The sequence below is a fragment of the Carcharodon carcharias genome, chromosome 11, assembly GCF_017639515.1.
Source record: "Carcharodon carcharias isolate sCarCar2 chromosome 11, sCarCar2.pri, whole genome shotgun sequence".
Classification (NCBI taxonomy): Eukaryota; Metazoa; Chordata; class Chondrichthyes; order Lamniformes; family Lamnidae; genus Carcharodon; species Carcharodon carcharias.
The window spans coordinates 6,059,415-6,085,152 of NC_054477.1; the positions used below are offsets into that span (position 1 = coordinate 6,059,415).

General features: G+C 45.5%; 1 protein-coding gene across 2 annotated transcripts in view; it reads left to right on the plus strand.

The window, feature by feature from the left end:
* Nucleotides 1-2,371: 2,371 nt before the first annotated feature.
* Nucleotides 2,372-25,738, plus strand: part of pgm2l1 (phosphoglucomutase 2-like 1) — a 122,513-nt gene continuing 99,146 nt past the window's right edge. For both annotated transcript variants that reach the window (XM_041199923.1, XM_041199924.1), the window contains exon 1: nt 2,372-2,715. In XM_041199923.1, the coding sequence (XP_041055857.1) occupies nt 2,605-2,715 (111 nt within the window). In that variant the 5' untranslated portion in view covers nt 2,372-2,604. The remainder of the gene's footprint in view (nt 2,716-25,738) is intronic.

A 25,738-nucleotide genomic window follows, 5' to 3' on the forward strand; every position in this document is an offset into this window, starting at 1 on the left:
AGGCTAATTTTACTAAGATGAGATGCAATTTGGCCCAAGTGGATTGGGAGCAGCTACTTGCAGATAAAACTGTGTCCGAATAGTGGGAGGCATTCAAGGAGGAAACAGCGAGAGTACAGGGCAAATATTTTCCTGTAAAAAGAAAGGGGGGAACCAAGTCCGGAGAACCCTGGCTGTGATGTGGTCTACATGGACTTTGGCAAAACTTTAGCAAGGTCCCTCATGGCAGACTGGTCAAGGAAGTAAGAACCCATAGGATCCAAGGCAAAGTGGCATGTTGGATCCAAAATTGGCTGAGAGGTAGGAAACAGAGGGTGATGGTAGAGGGATGTTTCTGTGACTGGAAGTCTGTTTCCAGTGGGGTTTCACAGGGCTCGGTGCTGGGGCCCTTGCTGTTTGTGGTGTACATAAATGATTTGGACAATGAATAAAAATGAAAATAAAAATAAATGGATAAAAAATAAAAATGAACATTGAAGAAAAGGATAAAAAAATGGGTGAGGATAGAGGACAGAGTTCATGGTCTGAACTTGTTGAACTCAATATTAAGTCTGGAAGGCTGTAAAGTGTCTAATCAGAAGCTGTTCCTCCTGTTTGCGTTGGGCTTCACTGAAACATTGCAGCAGGCCAAGGACAGACATGTGGGCATGAGAGCAGAATGGTGTGTTGAAATGACTCTGACTCTAAATGGCAAGCGATAGGAAGGTCTGGACAATGCTTGCGGACCGCCCGGAGGTGTTCCACAAAGCGGTCACCCAGTCTGCATTTGGTCGCTTCAATATACAGGAGACTGCATTGGGAGCAGCGAATGCAGTGGACCAAATTGAAGGGGGTGCAAGTGAAGCACTGCTTCACCTGGAAGAAATGTTTGGGCCCTTGGACGGTGAGGAGGGGGAAGGTAAAGGGACAGGTGTTGCACCTTCTGCGGTTGCATGGGAAGATGCCATGGGAGGAGGATGAGGTGTTGGGGGTGATGGAGGAGTGGACCAGAGTGGCCCGGAGGGAATGGTCCCTACGGAACGCTGACAAGGGCAGGGGTGGGGGGATGGTGAGGGGAAGATGTGTTTGGTGATGGCATCATGCTGGAGTTGACAGAAATGGCAGAGGATGATCCTTTGAGTGCAGAGGCTGTTGGGGTGAAAGTGATTCTTTGTTTTATCGCTACCTTTTATCCTATTTTTGATTTTTTTTTCCTACTACTGTCCCCTCCCCCAACCCCACAAGGACCATCTGTCACTTGTTCATGTTGTTCTTTTCAGAGTACTGACCCTTGTCCTGCTATTATCACATCCTGCTTTCTTATCTTAATGCCACTATCAACACCCCATTTAGCCCTTACCACCACCATTAACACCTCCGTTGTCCTTTTGTTCATGATATCTTTGTCAATCTCTCCTTTGCCCCCACCTATTGCTGGCCTTCTATCCAGCTTCACCTGCTCCACCCCCCTTAAACAGGATACATTTTATTACATTTTTAATTCTCTTTAGCTCTGAAGAAGAGTCATACAGACTTGAAATGTTAATTATGTTTTTCTCTCCACAGATGCTATTAGAACTGCTGAGTTTTTCCAGCACTTTCTGCTTTTGTTTCAGATTTCCAGCACTCACAGTATTTTGCTTTTACTTTAGAATAGTATACTTTATTTTATACTGTCTCTCTATGTTCTTTCTACCAAAATATGGCACCTCAACAAAAACAAAAACAGAATTACCTGGAAAAACTCAGCAGGTCTGGCAGCATCGGCGGAGAAGAAAAGAGTTGACGTTTCGAGTCCTCATGACCCTTCGACAGAACTGGCACCTCATACTTCTCTGCATTGAACCTCATCTGCCACCTATTTGCCCACTCCACCAATGTGTCAATGTCCTTTTGAAGTTCTACACTGTCCTCCTCACAGGTTACAATTCTCCCAAGTTTTGTGTCTTCTGCAAACTTTGAAATTGCCCCCTGAACACCAAGATCTAGATCATTTACATATATCAGGGAAAAGGAGGGACCCAATACTGACCCCTGGGGAACTCACTACAAACATCCTTCCAGCCCGAAAAATATCCATTACTCGCTGTTTCCTAACCCTTAGCCAATCTTGTATCCACGTTGATACTGTCCCTTTTATTCCTCGACTTGAGAAGTCTGTTGTGTGGCATTTTATTTAATGTGCATTGCAATTACAGAATAACAGAAACTACAATTCCCGAGAGGCGCCACAGCGAGTTTAGACACCGCCCCTCGCTTTCTGGCCAGCCTCACGTCGTTCCCTAGGTAACTGCGGAGAGCCTGCCGCGCGGTGCCTGCTGGGGGTTGTAGTCTGCTCGCACTGCCGCCTCCTCGATTACCCGGGGTGGGGGGAGAAGAACTACAAACGCGGCGGCCGCAGCACCGCGCAGGCGCAGATTAAAACACTAGGGGCAGGCAACAATAAACAGCTCAAGGCTGGCTGTGGCAGCGCGAGCGCGATGGAGAAGTGGCGTTGCGGTCGCTGAAGGACCGGGTGACACGGCGGGAGCTTTTTATTTTTTTTGTATCGTGTGTGCTTATATATAAAAAAAAAAGTGTGTCGGTTAGCGCTTCAGTATCTCTCTCTCTCTCTCTCGAGCGGCGATGGGAGACAGTGCGCAGGATGTGAACGCGAATCCGCTGAAAGGGGATCCCCGTCACGATGGAGACCAGGAGCTGGAGCAGGCTCTTTACCGGTGGCTGTTGTGGGACCAGGTCAGGTTGCACCTCCCTATATCCCCCTCTTCCCCCCCACCCCCCACGCAGGCGCATACGGTTATTTACCTTAGGATTTAGTCCCTTTTTCGCTCAAAATTCTGCTCTGGAAACTATTTGAGTTCGGTCTGTTTACATTTAGGCATAAACCCCGCCCCGGCGGAGCGCCCGGTGTTTGGCTGCTGCACGCGGTCAGACTGTTGGTATTTGAACGCGTTGCTATCGGCAACGCACTGGGTGGCTCGCGATGCTGGTGGGTACCAACTGACTGGGCGGGGGCGGGATGATGAACTAAGCAATTGGAGGTACACTTACTCGGGGCGGGGGGGCGGTGGTGGTGTTGGATGTAATGGGTAATTGGAGGTACCCCTGTGTTGGAGGCGGGGGGGGGGGGGGGTTAATGTATTGGGTAATTGGAGGTACCCCTGTGAGGGAGGGGGGTTGATGTAATGGGTAATTGCACATACCCCTGTGAGGGATGGGGGTTGATGTAATGGCTAATTGGAGGTACCCCTGTGAGGGAGCGGATTGATGGAATTGGAGGTACCCCTGTGAGGGAGGAGGGCGTTGACGTAATGGGTAATTGGAGGTACCCCTGCGAGGGAGGGGGGGTTTGATGTATTGGATAATTGGAGGTACCCCTGTGAGGGAGTGGATTGATGGAATTGGAGGTACCCCTGTGAGGCATGGGGGGTTGATGTATTGGGTAATTGGAGGTACCCCTGTGAGGGAGCGGATTGATGGAATTGGAGGTACCCCTGTGAGGGAGGAGGGCGTTGATGTAATGGGTAATTGGAGGTACCCCTGTGAGGGAGGGGGGGTTTGATGTATTGGATAATTGGAGGTACCCCTGTGAGGGAGTGGATTGATGGAATTGGAGGTACCCCTGTGAGGCATGGGGGGTTGATGTATTGGATAATTGGAGGTACCCCTGTGAGGGAGTGGATTGATGGAATTGGAGGTACCCCTGTGAGGCATGGGGGGTTGATGTATTGGGTAATTGGAGGTACCCCTGTGATGGAGCGGATTGATGGAATTGGAGGTACCCCTGTGAGGGAGGAGGGCGTTGACGTAATGGGTAATTGGAGGTACCCCTGTGAGGGAGGGGGGGTTTGATGTATTGGGTAATTGGAGGTACCCCTGTGAGGGAGCGGATTGATGGAATTGGAGGTACCCCTGTGAGGGAGGGGAGTGTTGATGTCATGGGTAAATGGAGGTACCCTCTGAGGGAGGGGCTTGATGTACTGGGCAATTTGAGATACACCTACTGGGGAGGGGGTTGATGTCATGGGCAATTTGAGGTACACCTACTGGGGAGGGGGTTGATGTCATGGGTAAATGGAGGTACACCTGCTGGGGAGGGGGTTGATGTCATGGGTAAATGGAGGTATCATGGGTAAATGGAGGTACACCTGCTGGGGAGGGGGTTGATGTCATGGGTAAGTGGAGGTACACCTGCTGGGGAGGGGGTTGATGTCATGGGTAAATGGAGGTACACCTGCTGGGGAGGGGGTTGATGTCATGGGTAAGTGGAGGTACACCTACTGGGGAGGGGGTTGATGTCATGGGTAAATGGAGGTACACCTGCTGGGGAGGGGGTTGATGTCATGGGTAAGTGGAGGTACACCTGCTGGGGAGGGGGTTGATGTCATGGGTAAGTGGAGGTACACCTGCTGGGGAGGGGGTTGATGTCATGGGTAAATGGAGGTACACCTACTGGGGAGGGGGGTTGATGTCATGGGTAAATGGAGGTACACCTACTGGGGAGGGGGTTGATGTCATGGGTAAATGGAGGTACACCTACTGGGGAAGGGGTTGATGTCATGGGTAAATGGAGGTACACCTACTAGGGAGGGGGTTGATGTCATGGGTAAATGGAGGTACACCTACTAGGGAGGGGGTTGATGTCATGGGTAAATGGAGGTACACCTACTGGGGAGGGGGTTGATGTAACGGGTAAATGGAGGTACACCTACTGCGGAGGGGGTTGATGTCATGGGCAATTTGAGGTACACCTACTGGGGTGGGAGTTGATGTTATGGGCAATTTGAGGTACACCTACTGGGGAGGGGGTTGATGTCATGGGTAAATGGAGGTACTAATTTTAAAATTAGAGCAAGGTCATTTAAAACAAAATAAGGAGATACTTTTTCATGGGGTCATGGAAACCTGGGGTTTCTCTCAGTAGATTGTGGCACTTGGATCTTTCAACACTGATGTTACATTAAATAAAAAAATATCAATAAGGAATATGGAACAAAGTCAGCAGGAAATGGAATTAGATACAGATCAACCATGATCTAATTGAATGGCTTTAGGGGCCGAATGACCTGCTCATTTTCCTATTTAATGGAACCATAGCATTGATGTAGGGCTCCATGATGTATAGTGATGTTGCTTCATGCTCCAGAAAGGCTGGGGAGAATGTTGGTGGTTGGGTAGGGTTGTTTTGAGGATAATAATTAGTTTGTGTCCTTTCTTATTTTCTTTCAATGTATGTACAGTACTTGTAATTTTAATCAGTTTGTTAAATTATAAGCTTGTACTTCTGACATCTCTAACATGTGAAGGTCAAATAAAAAATAAAGTTGACATCACATTTGAATTGATAAGGGGACTGTGAGGTTACTGCAATGCCATTCTGCAGACAAACCTGTTACATTGGGATAGGAAAAGATCATTTGCACTCTTAAAGCAAATTTAAAACACTCTGACATTCTTGCAAATGCAGAAAGCATTTCATGTGCTTGACTCTGGAAACAAAAGCCTATCTAACTTCATGCTCTCGTCGGGACTTGGAAAAATTTATTAATTTTGCTTCCAATCTCCACCCCTCTATCATTTTCACGTGGTCCATCTCTGACACTTCCCTTCCCTTCCTTGACCTCTCTGTCTCAATCTCTGGTGATAGACTGTCCACCAATATCCACCCATGTCATTTACCCATGACATCCACCCATTACAAACCCACCGACTCCCACAGCTATCTCGACTACAGCTCCTCACACCCCGCTTCCTGTAAGGACTCCATCCCATTCTCTCAGTCCATTCGTTTCCGTCGCATCTGTTCCGATGATGCTACATTCAAAAACAGTTGCTCTGACATGTCCTCCTTCTTCCTTAACCGAGGTTTTCCACCCACGGTCGTTGACAGGGCCCTCAACCGTGTCCGACCCATCTCCCGCGCATCCGCCCTCACGCCTTCTCCTCCATCCCAGAAACATGATAGGGTCCCCCTTGTCCTCACTTATCACCATACCAGCCTCCGCATTCAAAGGATCATCCTCCGCCATTTCCGCCAACTCCAGCATGATGCCACCACCAAACACATCTTCCCTTCACCCCCCTTATCGGCATTCCGTAGGGATTGTTACCTCCGGGACACCCTGGTCCACTCCTCCATCACCCCCTACTCCTCAACCCCCTCCTATGGCACCACCCCATGCCCACGCAAAAGATGCAACACCTGCCCCTTCACTTCCTCTCTTCTCACCGTCCAAGGGCCCAAACACTCCTTTCAAGTGAAGCAGCATTTCACTTGCATTTCCCCCAACTTAGTCTACTGCATTCGTTGCTCCCAATGTGGTCTCCTCTACATTGGAGAGACCAAACGTAAACTGGGCGACCGCTTTGCAGAACACCTGCGGTCTGTCTGCAAGAATGACCCAAACCTCCCTGTCGCTTGCCATTTTAACACTCCACCCTGCTCTCTTGCCCACATGTCTGTCCTTGGCTTGCTGCATTGTTCCAGTGAAGCCCAATGCAAACTGGAGGAACAACACCTCATCTTCCGACTAGGGACTTTACAGCCTTCCAGACTGAATATTGAATTCAACAACTTTAGGTCTTGAGCTCCCTCCCCCATCCCCACCCCCTTTCTGTTTCCCCCTTCCTTTTTTTTCCAATAAATTATAAAGATTTTCCTTTTCCCACCTATTTCCATTATATAAAAAAAAACCCCACTAGAGCTATACCTTGAGTGCCCTACCATCCATTCTTAATTAGCACATTCGTTTAGATAATATCACCAACTTTTAACTTTAACACCTATGTGTTCTATTGTACTATTGTCGTTGACATCTTTTGATGATCTGCTTCTATCACTGCTTGTTTGTCCCTACAACCACACCCCCCCCACTTCTCTCTCTCTCTATCTCTCCGCCCCCCACACACACACCTTAAACCAGCTTATATTTCAACTCTTTCTTGGACTCGAACTCAAGTTCTGTCGAAGGGTCATGAGGACTCGAAACGTCAACTCTTTTCTTCTCCACCGATGCTGTCAGACCTGCTGAGTTTTTCCAGGTAATTCTGTTTTTGTTTTGGATTTCCAGCATCCGCAGTTTTTTTTGTTTTTATGTTTTTAGCCTATCTAACTCCCTGGTCAGGCGATAATCTCGACACCCATTTTATTTCCTTTTCTTTGATTGTTTTGGTTTTTTTCTCTAATTCTTTTCTTTCACTCAGCACACTGCCCTAGGAACATCTTTTGTTTATTTTCGTGCCTCATCCACCATTTCCTTTGACCTGGAACTCTTTTGTTATTCAGTCTTTTGTGTCTTTCATCCTATCATCGACCTTCCTTTTGTCCTTATTCCACCCCTTGCTCAAAACCTGCTACATTTTTATCTTTCTAACTTTTCCCACTTCTGATGAAAGGTCATAAGCCTGAAATGTTACCTTGGTTTTTCTTATCACAGATGCTGCCATAACCTGCTGAGTATTTCCAATATTTTCTGCTTTTATGTCACGTCTACTGCATTGTACAGAAAAAGACAAAGAAAGATGGATGAATAGGGTAATGGTTGCTCAGTGCAAGCCAGAATACAGTGTACACTTCAACCTGTCCTCCATTTAACCTCAACGGTACATTTCTATGGTGGGTATTTAGAAATGTTGGCTATGCTACCTAAACTGATATACTACCTAAGTTGATATACTAGCTCCCCATCACAGATCTTTTATTAAGCAACATGGAACAACAAAACAAACTTATGGGGTGAAGGGAGGGAGAGGGGGAAACTTCTTCTATAAGCATCCTGGATCGGTTGGGGCAAAGGGGAGATTGAGAAATGCAGTGTGAAAATAATACTCATTTCATTATTTAGGGATTTAAAAGACTACTTGGGTTGTGTGCAATTTTGGGCTCTAACTTTAGGAAGGATGTTAAAGCAATAGGGGACAATGTAGACTCATCAGGTTTGAGAAAACACTAATATGAAGAAAGACTTGCATAATTGGGGCAGATTTTTGTTAGAACTGAGGAGATTGTCAGGTGACTTGAGAGATGTTTACAATCCTGAAAACATGAGAGGGACTAGATAGACACAGATAAAAACAAAAAACGGCGGATGCTGGAAATCCAAAACAAAAATAGGAATACCTGGAAAAACTCAGCAGGTCTGGCAGCATCGGCAGAGAAGAGCAAAGTTGACATTTCGAGTCCTCATGACCCTTCAACAGAACTAAGTAGGAATGGGAAAGGGGTGAAATATAAGCTGGTTTGGGGGGGGTTGGGAAAGAAGTGGGGGGGTTGTTGGGACAAGCAAGCAGTGATAGGAGGAGATAACCAAAAGATGTCACAGACAAAAGAACAGAGGTGTTGAAGGTGGTGATATTATCTAAAAGAATGTGCTAATTAAGATTGGAGAGCAGGAAAGCAAGGTAGCTTTAGTGGGGGTGGGGTGAAATAACCGATGGATGGAATACATTTAAAAATAATGGAAATAGGTGGGAAAAGAAAAATCTATATAAATTATTGGAAAAAACAAAAGGGAGGGGGAAGAAACGGAAAAGGGAGTGGGGATGGAGGAGGGAGTTTAAGATCTAAAGTTGTTGAACTCAATATTCAGTCCGGAAGGCTGTAAAGTGCCTAGTCGGAAGATGAGGTGCTGTTCCTCCAGTTTGTGTTGAGCTTCACTGGAACAATGCAGCAAGCCAAGGATGGACATGTGGGCAAGAGAGCAGGGTGGAATTTTAAAATGGCAAGCGACAGGGAGGTCTGAGTAATGCTTGCGGACAGACCAAAGATGTTCTGCAAAGCGGTCACCCAGTCTGCGTTTGGCCTCTCCAATGTAAAGGAAACCGCACTGGGAGCAACGAATGCAGTAGACTAAATTGGGGGAAATGCAAGTGAAATGCTGCTTCACTTGAAAGGAGTGTTTAGGCCCTTGGACGGTGAGCAGAGAGGAAGTGAAGGGGCAGGTGTTGCATATTTCGTGTTTGCATGGGGAGGTGGAGCAGGGGTTGATGGAGGAGTGGACCAGGGTGTCACGGAGGGAATGATCCCTACGGAATGCCACCAGGGGGGGTGAAGGGAAGATGTGTTTGGTAGTGGCATCATGCTGGAGGTGGTGGAAATGGCGGAGGATGATCCTTTGAATGCGGAGACTGGTATGGTGATAAGTGAAGACAAGGGGGACCCTATCATGTTTCTGGGAGGGAGGAGAAGGTGTGAGGGCGGATGCGCGGGAGATGGGCTGGACACGGTTGAGGGCCCTGTCAACGACCGTGGGTGGAAATCCTCGGTTAAGGAAGGAGGAGGACATGTCAGAGGAACTGTTTTTGAAGGTAGCATCATCAGAACAGATGCGATGGAGGTGAAGGAACTGAGAGAATGGGATGGAGTCCTTACAGGAAGCGGGGTGTGAGGAGCTGTAATTGAGGTAGCTGTGGGAGTCGGTAGGCTAGTAGTGGATATTGGTGGACAGTCTATCACCAGAAATTGAGACAGAGAGGTCAAGGAAGGGAAGGGAAGTGTCAGAGATGGACCACGTGAAAATGATAGAGGGGTGGAGATTGGAAGCAAAATTAATAAATTTTTCCAGGTCCCAACGAGAGTAGCACCAAAGTAACCATCGATGTACCAGAGAAAGAGTTGTGGGAGGGGGCCGGAGTAGGACTGGAACAAGGAATGTTCCACATCCCTCATAAGGGCACAACTGGGGCCCATGCGGGTACCCATAGTCACACTTTTTTTTGGAGGAAGTGAGAGGAGCTAAAGGAGAAATTGTTCAGTGTGAGAACAAGTTCAGCCAGATGGAGGAGAGTAGTGGTGGATGAGGATTGTTTGGGCCTCTGTTCGAACAAGAAGCTGAGAGCCCTCAGACCATCCCAGTGGGGATGGAGGTGTAGATGGATTGGACATCCATGGTGAAGAGGAGGCGGTTGGGACCAGGGAACTGGAAATTGTTGATGTGACGTAAGGTGTCAGAGGAATCACGGATGTAGGTGGGAAGGGACTGCCTCTACCTCAGGGAGGCTGAGTGTCAACTCGCAGACACTTCCTCCCACCTGTCCCTGGACCATAGTCCTAGAAACAAAGGCTTGATGTTCAGTGGTGGGATCGTCACTGAACTCATCTCCTCTGGAGATCTTCCTTCCACAGCTTCCAACCTGATGGTTGCCCAACCTCGGACGGCCCGCTTCTACCTCCTACCCAAAATCTACAAACAGGACTGTCCCGGCAGACCGATCGTGTCAGCCTGTTCCTCCCCCACGGAACTCATTTCTCGCTATCTTGACTCCCTCCTCTCTCCCCTTGTCCAGACCCCTTCCCACCTACATCCGTGATTCTTCTCACACCTTACATCATATTAACAATTTCCAGTTCCCTGGTCCCAACCGCCTCCTCTTCACCTTGGACGTCCAATCCCTCTACACCTCCATCTCCCACCAGGATGGTCTGAGGGCTCTCAGCTTCTTCCTCGAACAGAGGCCCGAACAATCCCCATCCACCACTACTCTCCTCCGTCTGGCTGAACTTGTTCTCAACTGAACAATTTCTCCTTTAGCTCCTCTCAATTCCTCCAAATAAAAGGTGTGGCTATGGGTACCCGCATGGGCCCCAGCTATGCCTGTCTCTTTATGGGGTATGTGGAACATTCCTTGTTCCAGTCCTACTCCGGCCTTCTCCCACAACTCTTTCTCCGGTACATCGATGATTACTTCGGTGCTGCTTTATGCTCTCGTCGAGACCTGGAAAAATTTATTAATTTTGCTTCCAATCTCCACCCCTCCATCATTTTCACATGGTCCGTCTCTGACACTTCCCTTCCCTTCCTTGACCTCTATGTCTTAATTTCTGGTGATAGACTCTACCAATATCCATTACAAGCCTACCGACTCCCACAGCTGCCTCGACTACAGCTCCTCACGCTCCGCTTCCTGTAAGGACTCCATCCCATTCTCTCAGTTCCTTCACCTCTGTTGCATCTGTTCTGATGATGCTACCTTCAAAAACAGTTCCTCTGACATGTCCTCCTCCTTCCTTAACCGAGGTTTTCCACTCATGGTAGTCGACAGGGCCCTCAACCGTGTCCGGCCTATCTCCCACGCATCCGCCCTTACACCTTCTCCTCCCTCCCAGAAACATGATAGGGTCCCCCTTGTCCTCACTTATCATCCCACCAGCCTCCACATTCAAAGGATCATCCTCCACCATTTCCGCCAACTCCAGCGTGTTCCCTTCACCCCCCCCCCCCCCCCCCCCCCCCCCCCCCCCGCTGGTATTCCGTAGGGATCATTCCCTCCATGACATCCTGGTCCACTCCTCCATCACCCCCTACTCCTCAACCCCCACCTACAGCACCCCACCATGCAAACGCAAAATATGCAACACCTGGCCCTTCACTTCCTCTCTCCTCACCGTCCAAGGGCCTAAACACTCCTTTCAAGCGAAGCAGCATTTCACTTGCATTTCCCCCAACTTAGTCAACTGCATTCGTTGCTCCCAGTGCAGTTTCCTCTACATTGGAGAGCCTAAACGCCGACTGGGTGACCGCTTTGCAGAACACCTTTGGTCTGTCCGCAAGCATTACTCAGACCTCCCTGTCGCTTGCCATTTTAACACTCCACCCTGCTCTCTTGCTCACATGTCCGTCCTTGGCCTGCTGCAATGTTCCAGTGAAGATCAACACAAACTGGAGGAACAACACCTCATCTTCTGACTAGGCACTTTACAGCCTTCCGGACTGAATATTGAGTTCAACAACTTTAGATCTTTTACTCCCTCCTCCATTCCCACCCCTTTTCCATTTCTTCCCCCTCCCTTTTGTTTTCTCCAATAATTTATATAGATTTTTCTTTTCCCACCTATTTCCATTATTTTTAAATGTATTCCACCCATCGGTTATTTCACCCCACCCCCACTAAAGCTACCTTGCTCGTCCTGCTCTCCAATCTTAATTAGCACATTCTTTTAGATAATATCACCACCTTCAACGCTTCTTTATTCTTTTGTCTGTGACATCTTTTGGTTATCTCCTCCTATCATTGCTTGCTTGTCCCAACAAACCACCCCCCCCCTTAAACCAGCTTATATTTCACCCCTTTCCCATTCGTACTTAGTTCTGTTGAAGGGTCATGAGGACATGAAACATTAACTTTGCTCTTCTCCGCCGATGCTGCCAGACCTGCTGAGTTTTTCCAGATATTTCTATTTTTGTTCTAGATACACACAGATTGTTTCAGATCTCTCACTTTCTAGATACAAGAGGCCACCAGATAAGGTGAAATGATAATGCAAGAGGTTTGGAGCAGAGAACAGGAGATACAATTTTACTTAGCAGCTTGTGATACTGTGGAATGCCATTTTTGAATTGGTGACTTAAAGCAGGGACTATGTTGAGATATAATTGGTTACATGTATGGTTGAAGAACAGGGGAATAAAGAGAAATGGGAACTGAATGGCCACATTGGATTAGGACAATTGTTCATCTGTAGGATAAACAGCAACATAGACTGGGCCAAATAGCCTGTTTCCATACTCCTGTTCATGTTCATTAACTGATCTTAGCCAAGGCACTATAATGGGCCGCCAACGACTTGGAGCATAAAAGGGAAAATCACTTTCTGAATTCTGAAATTGCCCCACGTTTGTAGATATTAAACACTGATACTACTGCACTCTTGTAATGCCTCCCATGATGGAATATCTTGCTGTTGCCCTTGAAAACAGATTAGTTGTTGGCCTGGGGTGCTTTTGGGCTCCCAGTATCAGTGAAATTTTTCAATGGAATGATTGTTTACCCTTGGGAAGGGAGGAAATTACAGGGCAGTGTGGAGCCTATTTTGGAGTATGTTGGGCATATGTTGATGGTGATTTCTCATGTTATCCGGACAATTGTTGATTGTTCATCATCTAAGTTAATATGTAGTGAAGACTGAGAAGGGAAGTGAAGAAAGTATAAAAATGGGATTGGGGTGGGGGAAAGAAGGGGGAAGAATTAAGCCATTCAAAATAAAAGCATATCTGAAAAGGATTCCATTTCTTATGTTTGGATATCTTTAGCATTTTTCTAATAAGTTGGGTGTTTGATTTTTGAAGGAAGTTTCTTGTCCTGCGAATGTTTTGATGTAAGTTTTCTTCACCATTTTAGACCTTAGTATGGATGAGCTCAACACAGTAAGAGCTCATCTTTGACTTCAGTAACGAGAACTTTTGTGCTGCAGCTGAGTCTTTGGCTTTTCAAGGCAATGTTTACTTTTCAAGATCAAAGCTTTTTCAGACTGTACATTGGCTAGGATCCATCACCTATTTATAACCTTTCAATTCAAGGAGTCTCACAGAAATTGATTTTTAACGTACTGAACTTTTTTTAAAAAAAAGAGTTCTGTGGATCCTTTTCAATGGATTAGTACTCAGACATAAAAACAAAAAAACTGCGGATGCTGGAAATCCAAAACAAAAACAGAATTACCTGGAAAAACACAGCAGGTCTGGCAGCATCGGCGGAGAAGAAAAGAGTTGACGTTTCGAGTCCTCATGACCCTTCGACAGAACTTGAGTTCGAGTCCAAGAAAGAGTTGAAATATAAGGTGGTTTAAGGTGTGTGGGGGGGGCGGAGAGAGAGAAGTGGAGGGGGTTGGTGTGGTTGTAGGGACAAACAAGCAGTGATAGAAGCAGATCATCAAAAGATGTCACCAACAATATGTTGATGATCTGCTTCTATCACTGCTTGTTTGTCCCTACAACCACACCAACCCCCTCCACTTCTCTCTCTCTCTCTCTCTCTCTCTCTCTCTCCCTCTCTCTCTCTCCGCGCCCCCCCCCCCCCCCCCCCCCCCCACACATTTTAAACCAGCTTATATTTCAACTCTTTCTTGGACTCGAACTCAAATTCTGTCGAAGGGTCATGAGGACTCGAAACGTCAACTCTTTTCTTCTCAGCTGATGCTGCCAGACCTGCTGAGTTTTTCCAGGTAATTCTGTTTTTGTTTTAGTACTCAGACATGCTTGTTCAAACTACAGTGTGGAACTATGTTTGATGTTCTGACAGTTAATTGGAACTTAATTATTGTAAAACCTATAACGACAAAGCAAATCTTAGGATGAATTTGATAGCAATAACTTGAGTTGCACTGACAATTGACAGGAAAAATAAACTTTTTATCTTTTTATCAAATGTCTGAGATTTGGGTGCTTGATGGGCATTTATACGGTAAATTTAGTTATTTTCAGTAAATTTCCTTTATTTGTTTATGCTATGTGGTGGGGAGTATTCTGTCATACTCCTAACATGTGCCTTTGTAGAAGTTTGAAAGGTAGTTTGGAAGTCAGGAGATGAATCACTTGCTGTGGAATTCCCAACCTCTGACCTGCCTTTGTAGCCACAGTATTTATGTGGTAAGTTTCTGGCCAGTATTGACCCCCAGGATGTTGATGACAGTTTTGATGATGGTAATGCCATTGCACATCAAGGAAAGGTGGTGAGACTTTCTCTTGGTTAGAGATCGTAATTTCCTGGCACTTTTGCGACATGAATGTTATTCAACCTGAGCCTGAATATTGTCCTGGCCATGCCGCACGGTTCATTATCTGAGGATTGCAAATGGAACTGAAGGACTGAAAACTGCAATCATCAGTGAACACTCCTTATGTTGATGAAGTAACTGAAGATATTTGGGCCTAGGATACTCCCCTGAGGAACTCCTACAGTGAAGTCCTTGCTTCCAACAATTACAACCATCTTCCTTTGTGTTAGGTTTAACTTCAGCTAGCGGAGAGTTCCCCCCCCCCCGGATCCCATTGATTTCAATTTTGCCAATGCTGCCTTGATATCAAGATCAGTCACTCTCGCCTCTGTAATTAAGCTCATTTTGTTATTGTTTGTAAGCCTGTAATGAAATCTGGAGCTAAGTGGCTCTGGCAGAACCCAAACTGAACTTTGGTGAGCAGGTTATTGGTGAGCAAGTGCAGCTCTACCACTGTTGAAAATGCATTTAATCACAATCCCTAAATAGTTGAGAGACGACTGGAGAAGTAATTGACCACACTGAATTTGTTGTGCTTGTTTGTGGACACAACATACCTAGGCAATTTTCTGCTTTGTCAGAGTTGAGCTGTGCTGCTACAACTTGGCTAAGGATGTGTCTAGTTCTGGAGCATAAGTCTTCAGTACTCTAGCAGGGATGTTGTTGGGGCCTATATTCGTTGCCATATCCAGTGCACTTTGTTGTTTCTTGGTATCATGTGGGAGTAAATCAAAGTGGCTGAAAGCTGGCTTGTATGATGGTGGGGATGCTGTATTGTAGCTTCACTAGATTGGCACCTTATTTTTAGGTATGCCTGGTTCTGCTCCAGGCATGCTGTCCTGCACTCTTCTGGTCCCCTTTCTTGTTGGTGATGATAGAGTGAGATTTGTCGGGCTATAAGCTTGCAGATTGTGAATGAATTCAGTTTTATGGCTGCTGATTACCCACAGCACCAGTTTTGAGCTATTTTGAGTATCCTATTTAGCAGCATGGCAGAGGATGTCCTAGTTTGAAGACAGGACCCTCTCCACAAGGACTGTAGATTGGTGAGGTAAGTTTTTCTCTCTTGGTTCTCTCGCCATTGCCGTAGGCTGGGTCTGGTAGACATGCCCTTCAGATCAAGGCCAGCTCTGTCAACAATGCTGTTGTGCCACATTTGGTGAGGGACAGTGAAATTCTCCACCCAAACTACATTCTCTGCCCTTGTTATCTCCAGTGCTTCATTTTTTTTTTCATTTGTTCATGGGATGGGGGTGTCGCTGGCTGGGCCAGCATTTATTGCTCATACCTAATTGCCCTTGAGGGCTAAGTAGCTTGCTAGGTCATTTCAGAGGGCTTTTAAGACTCAACCACATTGCTGTGGGCCCGGAGTCACATGTAGGCCAGACCAGGTGTGGACAGCAGATTTCCTTCCTTTAAAGATACATAGCGAACACTTGGAAAGCATTAACGGGATTAGACAAAATCAGCATGGGTTTACGAAGGGGAAATCATACTTAACTAGTTTTTTGAGGATGTAACTTGTAGAATAGATAAGGGAGAATCAATGGGTGTGGTGTATTTTTGGATTTCAAGAAGGCTTTTGATGCTGGTGGGCAAAATTATATCACATGGGATTGAGGGTCATATACTGCATGGATTGAGAATTGGTTGACGGACCAGAAACAGAGGAATAAATAGGCCTTTTTCAGGATGGCAGGCGGTGATTATTGGTGTACCGCAGGGATCAGTGCTTGGCCCCAGCTATTCACGATATATATAAATGACTTGGATGAGGGAACCAAATGCAATATTTCCAAGTTTGTTGACGACACAAAACTGGGTGGGGTTGTGAGGAGGATGTAAGGAGGCTTCAGGGCGATTTAGATAAGTTGTGTGTGAGTAAACAAGTGGCAGATGCAGTATAACTTGGATAAATGTGAAGTTATATGCTTCAGTGTGAAAAATAGAAAGGCAAAGTATTATTTAAATGGTGACATATTGGGAAATGTGGATGTACAAAGGGATTTGGGCGTCCTTGTGCACCAGTCAATGAAAGTAAATAGGCAGGTGCAGCAAGCAGTTAGGAAGGCAAATGGTATGTTGGCCTTCATTGCGAGAGGATTTGAGTTCAGAAGTAGGGATGTCTTACTGTAGTCATACAGAGCCTTGGTGAGACCAAACCTGGAGTATTGCGTGCAGTTTTGGTTTCCCTACCTAAGAAAGGATATACTTGCCATAGAGGGAGTGCAGCAAAGGTTCACTAGGCTGATACTGGGGGTGGCAGGACTATTGTATGAGGAGAGATTGTTTTGACTGGGCCTGTATTCACTAGAGTTTAGAAGAATGAGAGAGAGTCTGATTAAAATGTATAAAATTCTAACAGGGCTAGACAGACTGGATTTTTTCACTCAGGGTGGTGAACCTGTGGAATTTTCTACCACAGAAGGCTGTGGAGGCCGGGTCACTGAGTATATTTAAGAAAGAAATTGATAAATTTTTGGATATTAGGGGTATGGAGAGAAAGTGGGAATATGGTGTTGAGATAGAGGATCAGCCATGATCATATTGGATGGAGGAGAAGGTTCGAAGGGCTGAATGGCCTACTCCTGCTCCTATGTTTCTAAAAGATATTAGTGAACCAGATGGGTTTTTACGACAATTGTTTCATGGTCATCGTTAGACTCTTAATTCCAGACTTATTATTGAATTCAAACTCCACCACCTGCCTTTTTTTAAAAATTCATTCATGGGATGTGAGCCTCGCTGGCTGGGCCAGCATTTATTGTCCATCCCTAATTGCCCTCAAGATGAGATTCGAACCCAGGTCCTTGGAGCATTACCCTGGCTCTCTGGATTATTAGTCTGGTGACAATGCCACTATGCCACTGCCTCCCCAACAAGTATTGATTTATCAGCTGAGGGAGGATAGTAGGTGGTAATCAGTAGGGAGTTTCCTCTCCCGTTGTTGACTGTTGTTAAAGGACTTCACAGGTCAGGAGTCAATTGTGTCAGTTGTGGTATAGTGCTGCTACCTCTGGTGGGAAGGTCCTTGAATAGGGATACTTGGAGATGTGTTATTTGTCATTGGCTGAAAGATTTGATGCTGTGAGGTACAGCTATGTCAAGCTTTTGCTTGACTAGTCCAGGACAGCTATTCCAATTTTGGCTCAAGTCCCCAGATGTTAGAGAAGGAAGACTGCATGTTCAACTAGGCAAGGTGTGCCTTTGGGTCTGGATCTAGTACTTAAGTCTGGGTGGTCCGTCCAATTTTCTTCAGCGATTTGATATGACTACGGTCATGCTTTGTCATTTCAGAAAACAACTAAGAGTCAGCCACATTGCTTGTGGGTCTGGCATATGTATAGGCCAGACTGGGTAAGGATGTTGCATGAAAACAAAAAAACTGCGGATGCTGGAAATCCAACACAAAAACAATTACCTGGAAAAACTCAGCAGGTCTGGCAGCATCGGCGGAGAAGAAAAGAGTTGACGTTTAAGGGTCATGAGGACTCGAAACTTTTCTTCTCCGCCAATGCTGCCAGACCTGCTGAGTTTTTCCAAGGATGTTGGATGTCCTTCCCCAAAGTACATTAGCGAAACAGATGGTTTGTTAATAGCGATCCGAAAGTTTAATTGTCACCATTACGGAGACTAAATAAATCTGGAATAAAAAGTTAATTACTTGAATATAAATTCCCCAGCTGCTATGGAGGGATTTGATCTAATAATTCCAGGTCATTAGACCAGGCCTACTGGATTACAAGTTCAGTAATGTAACCTGTATGCTACTGTACTTTGTAGATGGACGAGGAAAAAAATTGTGCTGAGCATATCATGCAGTAGTTTTTTTCTCTCCAAATTTGATCCTCTATCTCTCTCACTTTGAAGACAGTGACCTAGCCTGATGCCAAGTAGCCCTCCAGTATCGCATTGGAATATCCCAGACAGTGATGTTTGGCAGGCAGCTTGATGGGCCAGAAACTCACCCTCACCTGACACAACTGGTTATATCTCTCCTCTTCCTCTAGTAATTAGGACAATGGAATCCACTCCATGGCCATTGGTGAGACAAGCTAATTTAAGCAGGTACCAAAAGTGAGACACTCTGTTCTTTTCATGATTCAGTGACTGGGGAAAAAACAGTTTGTCTTCAAGTGGTTTGCACATCCGAGAATTAACAAGTTGGATCAGTGCCTTAAATTCATTAAAATAATATGTGCAATTGTAAGTACAAACATAATGGTGAAATTTCTTCAAGTCTTACAAGAGAAATTAGCAATAGTGCAGATGGCATCTTTTCAGTCCTGATTATCTGCCTGAAAGTTCTGCTGGATACTTACCAGAAAGAAGGATTGTTGTCATTACCTTAAAATATTTTTCTCTTCTTGATAACGTTCACTTATGCAACACTGAATTACAGAAAATATTTTTTGTTATGTGGATGATGTTGCACTACACACTTGCTCTCATTTTCCTTTAAAATTATTCCTTATCAATTTTACATATTTACCTAATTTTAAAAATTGTCCTACAGCAAACTGAAATTCTGTGTAGTTAGTAAACTTGTGTGTGCGTGTGGTGTTTACAGCACCAAGTGATGTTTATCATTGTTCATTGCCTGAAAATGCAGACCAAGTTTAGTGTTCCCTTGATCTAGTATAATAAATGGCTGGCAGGATGTTCATTATTTTCTCTGCTAATTTTCTTTGTTCCTTGTTCTTGCTAGCATATAGCTCCACAGAAATTTACCAATGTTATTTCCTACTGTTGTATATTCGTTGTTTTGTTCTTAGTCCCTTGATATCTTAGCAAATTACTGAACCTAAACAATGCATATTCACTCATCTAGCCATCACATCCTGAATCCTTTCTTCAACTAATGTCTACACACAGGCATTTTTCAATATATTGTATCAGATAATGATGTGAGCAAGGACTATCAGAGATTTTACTCCACTCACCTCAGATATACTGAGGCCATGTGCAGCATATTAGCTGAGAAAGTTACAGACTATATAGGCGTGTGTCGGAAATAAAGGTTGCAGCTGTCATTTCTAAGCGCATAACCACGGGCAATCATTTTGCATTGCTACCAACAATTCTCCCTGACAGTGGGGAACACTTCAGAACATCTGATGGGGCAGCATGTTGCAGAATCACTTGAAGTAAATAGCTGAAAAGAATTCTTGAAGCCCCGTATTGTTGCACAGCATCCGCATGTTTGTGGCATCATGCTGGAGTTGGAAATGGTGGAGGATGATCCTTTGAAAACGGAGGCTGGTGGGATGAAAAGTGAGGACAAGGGGGACCATATCATGTTTCTGGGAGGGAGGGGAAGGGGTGAGGGCAGAGGTGCAGGAGATGGGTTGGACACAGTTGAGGGCCTTGTCAACCACAGTTGGGGGGAACCGTCAGTTAAGGGAAAAAGGAAGACATGTTAGAAGCACCATTTTGGAAATTGGCATCATCTGAACAGATATGGCAAAGAAACTGAGAGAATGGGATGGAGTCTTTACAGGAGGCAGGGGGTGAGGAGCTGTAGCTGTGGGAGTCGATGGGTTTGTAATGAATATTGGTATACAGTCTATTACCAGAAACGGAGACATAAAGGTCAAGGAAGGGAAGGGAAGTGTTGGAGATGAACCATGTGCAGGTGAGAGGGGTGGCAATTGGAGGCAAAATCGATTAAATTTTTCCAGGTCCAGACGAGCATATGAAGGGGCACTGATACAGCCTTTGGTGTACCAAAAGAAGAGTTGTGGGAGGGGGCCTGAGTAGAACTGGAACAAAGAATGTTCCATGCACCCCACAAAAAGACAGGCATAGCCAGGGCCTATGTGGTACCCATAGCCACATCTTTTATTTGAAGGAAGTGAGACAAGTTTAAAGGAGAAATTGTAGAGTGAGAAAACAAATTCAGTCAGGCGGAAGAGGGTGGTAGTGGATGGGGATTGTTCGGACCTCCGTACAGGGAACAAGAGGAGAGCCCTCATACCATCTTGGTGGGTGTTGGAGGTGCAGAGGGGTTGCATGTCCTTGGTGAAGAGGAGGCAGTTAGGGCCTGGAAACTGGACATTGTTGATATGATGTAGGGCATCAGCAGAATCTGGAACGTAGGTGAGAAGAAACTGGACAAGGGGAGAGAATGGAGTCTAGATAGGAAGAAATTAGTTCTGTGGGGCAGGAACATGCTGACATGATGGGTCTACCAGGACAGTCCTGTTTGTGGATTTTAGGAAGAAGGCAGAAGTGGGCTGTGTGGGTTTGGGAGACTGAGGTTGGAAGCTGTGGAGGGAAGATCTCTGGAGGAGATGACAGTTGAGTGACAGTTCTGGAAACAATGGCTTGATGTTTGGTGGTGGGATCATGGCTTGGGGGAGGTAGGAATAAGTGCCTGAGTGTTGGCGTTCAGCCTCTCCAAGGTAGAGGTCAGTACACCAGACAGCAACAGCAACAGCAACCCCCTTGTTGACAGGTTTAATAACAAAGTCAGGTTGGACCTGAGAGAATGGAGTGTAGCAAGTTCAGAAAGAGACAGGTTGGAGTGGGTGAGAGGAGCAGAGAAATTAAGATGGCCGATGCCATGCTGACAGTTGTCAATGAAAAGATCAAGAACAAGTAAGAGGCCAGAGGGAGGTGTCCAGGTGGAGGGAGAATACTGGAGGCGGGTGAAAGGAACGGTTGAATGGGGCAGGGGAAGAGCTCCTGCCTAAAGAAGCGAGCACAGAGATGAAGGCGATAGAAGAAGGAAGAGTTCAGCATCGTGCCGAGTCCGAAATTCATTGAGGTAAGGGAATGAAACTGAGTCCTTTGCTGAGCATAAACATTCAGCATCAGAGAGGGGAAGGTCAGGGTATGGTGAATATACAGCAAGGACTAGAATTAAAAGGGATGGGGTCAGAGGGATGGGAAGGGGTGGAGGGTCCTGGATGGGTGTTGGTATCAATAAGTTGTTGGAGCTTACATTCCTCAATACCAGAAAGGAAGAGACCAAGTTTCTTTTCAGGGCGTCGGATGAGACGAAAAATAAAATGAAACTGGGGACAAGGACAGCTTTGAGATAGAGATAGGGTGAGCCAGTGTCACTGGAGAGAGAGGTAAAGTATGTACATATGGCGGCGCATGGCACCATGTGTGGATCTTGGGATGTGGTGAGAACAGCAGTCTGTGGAATGTTGTATGTCCTGGAGGTACCTGTAATCCTGGGTGGATTCGAAACATGGGGGATGGAACTGTAGCTGGAATCAACATGGGGTAAATCTGAGATGGAGACAGTCGCTGTGGAAGGAAATATGACTGTGGAAGTGAGTTTTGGTAAACACCTTATCAAACACTAAGATGGAAATGGAAAGCAATGAAGGTGAACAGAGTGTAAGAGACAAATGGAAATCAAACACTTCAGATGAAAGAAGAGTCATACTAACTTGAAACATTAACTCTGTTCCTCTCTCCACAGATGCTGCCAGACCTGCTGAATTTTTCTAGCATTTTCTGTTTTTATTTCAGATTTCCAGCATCTGCAGTATTTTGCTTTGATCCACATGTTTGTGTTGTTTGTCAAAGTTGTTTATTAGTGCTTAGCAACCCTGAACTTGCTCCCTGCCCACCTCTAGTCCAAAGACACCAAGACCCCTATTTCCAGATTGAGATCAGCTGACTTTCCACAGGCCTTTGATGGAACCAACAACAAAAACAGAATTACCTGGAAAAACTCAGCAGGTCTGGCAGCATCGGTGGAGAAGAAAAGAGTTGACGTTTCGAGTCCTCATGACCCTTCAACAGAACGGACAATTTGTTTTTAAAAGTGTCTTTAACATAGTAAAATCCCGCAGAGCTTCACAGGCTTGTTGTGAGACAAAATGCAACACCAAGCCACAGAGATAATAGGACAGGTGACCAAAAGCTTGGTTAAAGAGGAGTGACCTAAAGAAAGAAGGAGAGATGGAGAATAAATAAATAACAGAAAATGCTGGAAATACTCAGCAGGTCAGGCAACATCTGTGGAGAGAGAAACAAAGTTGATGTTTCAGGCTAATGATGACCTGTGAAGAGTTGTCATCAACCTGAAACATTAACTCTATTTCTCTCTCCACAGATGCTGCCTGACCTGCAGAGTCTGTCCAGCATTTTCTGTTTTGTAATTTCAGATTTCCAGCATCTGCAGTATATTGCTTTTGCATTACGAATCCCAGAGCTTGGGGCGTGGGCAGCTGAGGGCTAAAATCACCTATATGCAAGAAGGCAGAATTGAAGAAGCTTAGAGATCCTGGAGGGTTGCCAGGCTGGAGGAGGGAGGTGAGAGGTAGGGGTCGGGGGGAGCATGCACAGTTGCAAGACTATGGAGAGATCTGAAAACATTGATCGTTTTAAAATTGAAGTGTTGCTGGATTGGTATGCAATATTTTGCAGCAAGCAGAGGATGATTGATGAACAGGACTTGATGCAAGTTAGGATATGGGCAGCAGAGTTTTGGGTGAGCTCGGGTTTACAAACCTTCTGGTTTGTTCAGTTATAAACTCTGTACCAGCTCAGCTTTGGAGCATCTAGAATCATGGTCCTATGTAAGGGTGGAAAACAGGCTAATTAAATGGCTACTTCACACCAATTCATAAAATAGGAACTTCAATTGCAAAATAAAAGCTGCTGTAGATGTGATATGCGCTTGTTTTTAAATTTAGATAAGGATATTGTAGATGCTCCAGGACAGAGAAATTATCTCCAGATAATTATCCGACCTGCACATTTTCCAAAGCAGTAATACGCCTTTATAGACTGCTGTTTAGATAGGGTTATCATCTTGACCACTGTGTAGCAAACCTTTGACTGGAATTCTCTCTCGAAGGAATCTTTATCTAATACCAACTGCCTAGCCTCATTAAATGTTCACTTGGGCAATGCCTTGGAAACTCAGGTCCCTATGCTACCAGCCTAGTAGGCTCCCACCACTCTGAAGAGGAATCATATTCGACTCAAAATGTTAACTCTCTTCTTCTCTCTACTGATGCTGCCAGACCTGCAGAGTGTTTCTAGCTTGTTGTTTTTATTTCTGATGTACAATATCTAGTATTTTGCTTTTATTTCAGCTTAGTAACATGTTCTTTGTCCAATTTTGTCACCTTTTTGCCTTTCTCCTCCCCCACACCCTTGCATGAAGGGACAGCTCTTGTTCAGGTGAAATCCCATGGACATTACTTGCCTCTCCTCTCTTAATGTAGTAGAAAACGAGTTGTGACTTGACTGTTTGGTCTTGGAGAACATTGCAGTCAATTTTGATCCAGTGCTCACCTGATGCATGGGGACAGGTGTGTTCACTTCCAGCAAAGGTTACTGTCCAGCAGTTTATGGCACCTTCAGTGAGACTGGGGCTTGGCCTAAATAGCCAAGTGGTTATGGTACTGGGTTTGTAACCCCAAAATCAAGAGTTCAGTGAGACTGGATTACAGCACAGACCAGAGATTAAACCCAGGAACTGGCTTGGTTGAATCAGGGACATGATTTTAGTGGATTTCCCCATGGTAGCTGTTGCAACAGAAGATTATTAGTTAGATGGCAGTAATTCATTCATGATTCTAGCCTGAGTGGTTTTTTTTTTTAAACAAAAAGCTTTATTTGCGTTAACTAATAACAGCATTAGATTTTATATAACTATTATGTATTAGTATTTAAATGACAAGATAACATGCAAATAACATAGAGATAAAAACAAAAAAACTGCGGATGCTGGAAATCCAAAACAAAAACAGAATTACCTGGAAAAACTCAGCAGGTCTGGCAGCATCGGTGGAGAAGAAAAGAGTTGACGTTTCGAGTCCTCATGACCCTTCAACAGAACTTGAGTTCGAGTCCAAGAAAGAGTTGAAATATAAGCTGGTTTAAGGTGTTGGGGGGTGGGGGGGGGGGGGGGGGAGAGAGAGAGAGAGAGAGAGAGAGAGAGAGAGAAGTGGAGGGGGGTGGTGTGGTTGTAGGCAAAAGCAGTGATAGAAGCAGATCATCAAAAGATGTCACCAACAATAGAACAAAAGAACACATAGGTGTTAAAGTTGGTGATATTATCTAAATGAATGTGCTAATTAAGCATGGATGGTAGGGCACTCAAGGTATAGCTCTTGTGGGGGTGGGGGGAGCATAAAAGATTTAAAATATTTAAAAATAATGGAAATAGGTGGGAAAAGAAAAATCTATATAATTTATTGGAAAAAAAAACAAAAGGAAGGGGGAAACAGAAAGGGGGTGGGGATGGAGGGGGGAGCTCAAGACATAAAGTTGTTGAGTTCAATATTCAGTCTGGAAGGCTGTAATGTGCCTAAGACGACTAATGTCGCGCCGAATGTTCTCAATGAAAAGATCAAGAGAAGGTAAGAATCCAGAGGGAGGGGTCCAGGTGGAGGGAGAATATTGGAGGTGGGTGAAAGGATCCGTTGAACGGGGAGAGGACTCCTGCCCAAAAAAGTGAGCCTGGAGACGAAGACGGCGGAGGAAGAGTTCAGCATCATGTCAAGCCCGAAATTCATTGAGGTGAGGGCGTAAGGGTATGAAACTAAGTCCTTTGCTGAGCACTGAACGTTCAGCATCGGAGAGGGGAAGGTCAGGGGGTATAGTGAATACACGGCTGGGGCTGGGATTGGAAGATGGGGTGGGGACGGAGGGACAGGCAGGGGTGGAGGGTCCTAGATGGGTGTTGGTGTTGATGAGTTGTTGGAGCTTGCGTTCCTTAGCACTTGAGAGATAGAGAAAAAGTTTCTTGTTGAGGCGTCGGATGAGCCGAAGAATAAAATGAAACTGGGGGCACACGCAGCTTTGAAAAAGGGTACGGCGGTGCTGCTGGAGGGAGAGGTCGGGTGTGTTCATATGGCAGCGCATGGCACTGAGTGTGGATCTCAGAATGTGACAGGAACAGCAGTCCGAGAAACGTTTTATGTCCCGAAGATACCTGTAATCCTGGGTGGGTTCGAAACATGAGGGGTGGAATTCCAGTTGAAATCCACTTGGGGTAAGTCGGAGACGGAGACAGTCACTGAGAAAGGAGATATGGCTGTGAAAGCGGGTTTTATTAAACACCTTGTCAAACACCAGGAGGGAAATGGAAAGCAATGAAGGGTGAGCAAGGCAAAAGAGAGGTACAGAAATCTTGTTGCAGAGAACTTCTTCAAGGAGGTAGGCATTTCTTGAAGAGCAGTGGCAGTCAATTAAACACAGAGATAAAAACAAAAAAACTGCGGATGCTGGAAATCCAAAACAAAAACAGAATTACCTGGAAAAACTCAGCAGGTCTGGCAGCATCGGCGG